The 1,358-nt window shown below is 63.6% G+C and overlaps 1 protein-coding gene across 1 annotated transcript in view; it reads right to left on the bottom strand.

The window, feature by feature from the left end:
- The window catches only part of MLPH (melanophilin), a 46,017-nt gene that overhangs the window by 17,180 nt on the left and 27,479 nt on the right, over positions 1–1,358 (bottom strand). Inside the window, exons 5-7 of the mRNA XM_045295910.1 lie at positions 1,174–1,274; positions 780–899; positions 367–571 (exon numbers count right to left, since the gene is read on the bottom strand). Coding sequence (XP_045151845.1) covers positions 367–571; positions 780–899; positions 1,174–1,274 — 426 coding nt within the window. The remainder of the gene's footprint in view (positions 1–366; positions 572–779; positions 900–1,173; positions 1,275–1,358) is intronic.

The following is a 1,358-nucleotide window of genomic DNA, read 5'->3' as shown; positions in this document are numbered from 1 at the left end:
AGGCTGCCCATCACCACAAGACACTGAGCCCATTAAGGCTCTCAGTGCGTAAAGTCCTGACGCAGGCCCTGGGGGCCGGGGTGGGTGACGTGTGAGGCTGCTCATCTGCCAGCAGTCTGCACCGGGGCGGGGTGGTGTGGGTGGGGTGGGGCGGTGGGACACTATGGATCCCAGTTTTGCTCAGACTGCGTGTGTGTGTGTGTTTGTGGGGGTGGTGGGATGGGGTGGGGGGTGTTACTCCGAGTCAGAGCTGACTCCGTGGTGAGTGGGTTTGGGGTGCCTGCATAAATTGGGGTAAAGAGGCAGGCTCCTCGGTACCCCCTCCCCATGCACAGTGGATTTGGGGACACTGGCCAAGGCACCCACCGGGTGTAGCAGCCCCCTCCAGGGCTGTCCTGCAGGTGTCCGCAGCCAGGCAGAACTCAGTGAGGGCCTGTGGTCTGGCTGGTGCAGGACTGACCATGCGCTGTCCTGGGCAGGGTGGGGGCTCGACAGGCCCTGGGTCCTCCTCCTCCGCCACCACGGTGTACTGTGAGCTGGCTGTCTCTACACACGGGTCATCTGTCAGGGACTGAGCACAGGACACCATCACCCAAAAGGTCTACAGAGTAGCAGCTCCTTGGGGCGTAAGCCTTTTGAGTCAGTCCCAGCTCACCACCCCCTTCCCCCGTGCCCCGAGAGCAGTTTGACCACACAGCCATTAGACACAGCACCTGGCCCATCTGGCAATGGACACCTCCCCCTGGGGCTGTGGGGGGCAGGCCTGGGAGCCCACCGACCTGCAGGCTGCCTGTGGTTCCTGGGGTGGTGGACAGGTTTGGGGAGTGGTGGGAGCTCTGAGGGAGCTCCTCTGAGTCGTGGTCCAGGTCCAGGTGGTGGAAGGCGAGCAGACGCTTCTTCTGAGCAGGCATGGATGTGGGAGGGTGGGTCAGCATCGGCTAACTGAGGGACAGGCCCTCCCCACCCTCAGCCCAGGGTCCAGCGGCGCTGGCTGTGTCCACCCAGAGCTGTCTCTGTGGTGCTCAGGCTCTCAGGGGAGGGAGGGGCTCTTTGGGCTGTGGTGGGTGGTAGAGGAGACCATAAGGACATTCGTTGGGGGGGTCAGTGGTCAGGAGGAGCAGGCGCAGGCTCAGATAGGGGTGGGGGTCAGGTGTGTGGTGGGGGGGAGCTCACATTGCTGCCACTGGGCTGGGCCAGGGCTGCCACGTCCAGCTCTCCATCCTCATCAGTCTGCTCACTGTCTCCACTGCTCTCACCAGGGGTCTGCTCAGGCCCTGCAACACCAGGGAGCACCACGCACCATCTGTCTGTCCATCCACCCACGCACTCACCCTCCCACCACCCATCCATTTGTCCAC

Source organism: Echinops telfairi, unplaced genomic scaffold (genome assembly GCF_000313985.2).
Source record: "Echinops telfairi isolate 266 unplaced genomic scaffold, ASM31398v2 ScPeMD7_3;HRSCAF=10, whole genome shotgun sequence".
NCBI classification, from domain to species: Eukaryota; Metazoa; Chordata; class Mammalia; order Afrosoricida; family Tenrecidae; genus Echinops; species Echinops telfairi.
Note: the sequence above shows the minus strand (reverse complement) of the source record. Positions and strands in the feature narration are given on the sequence as shown.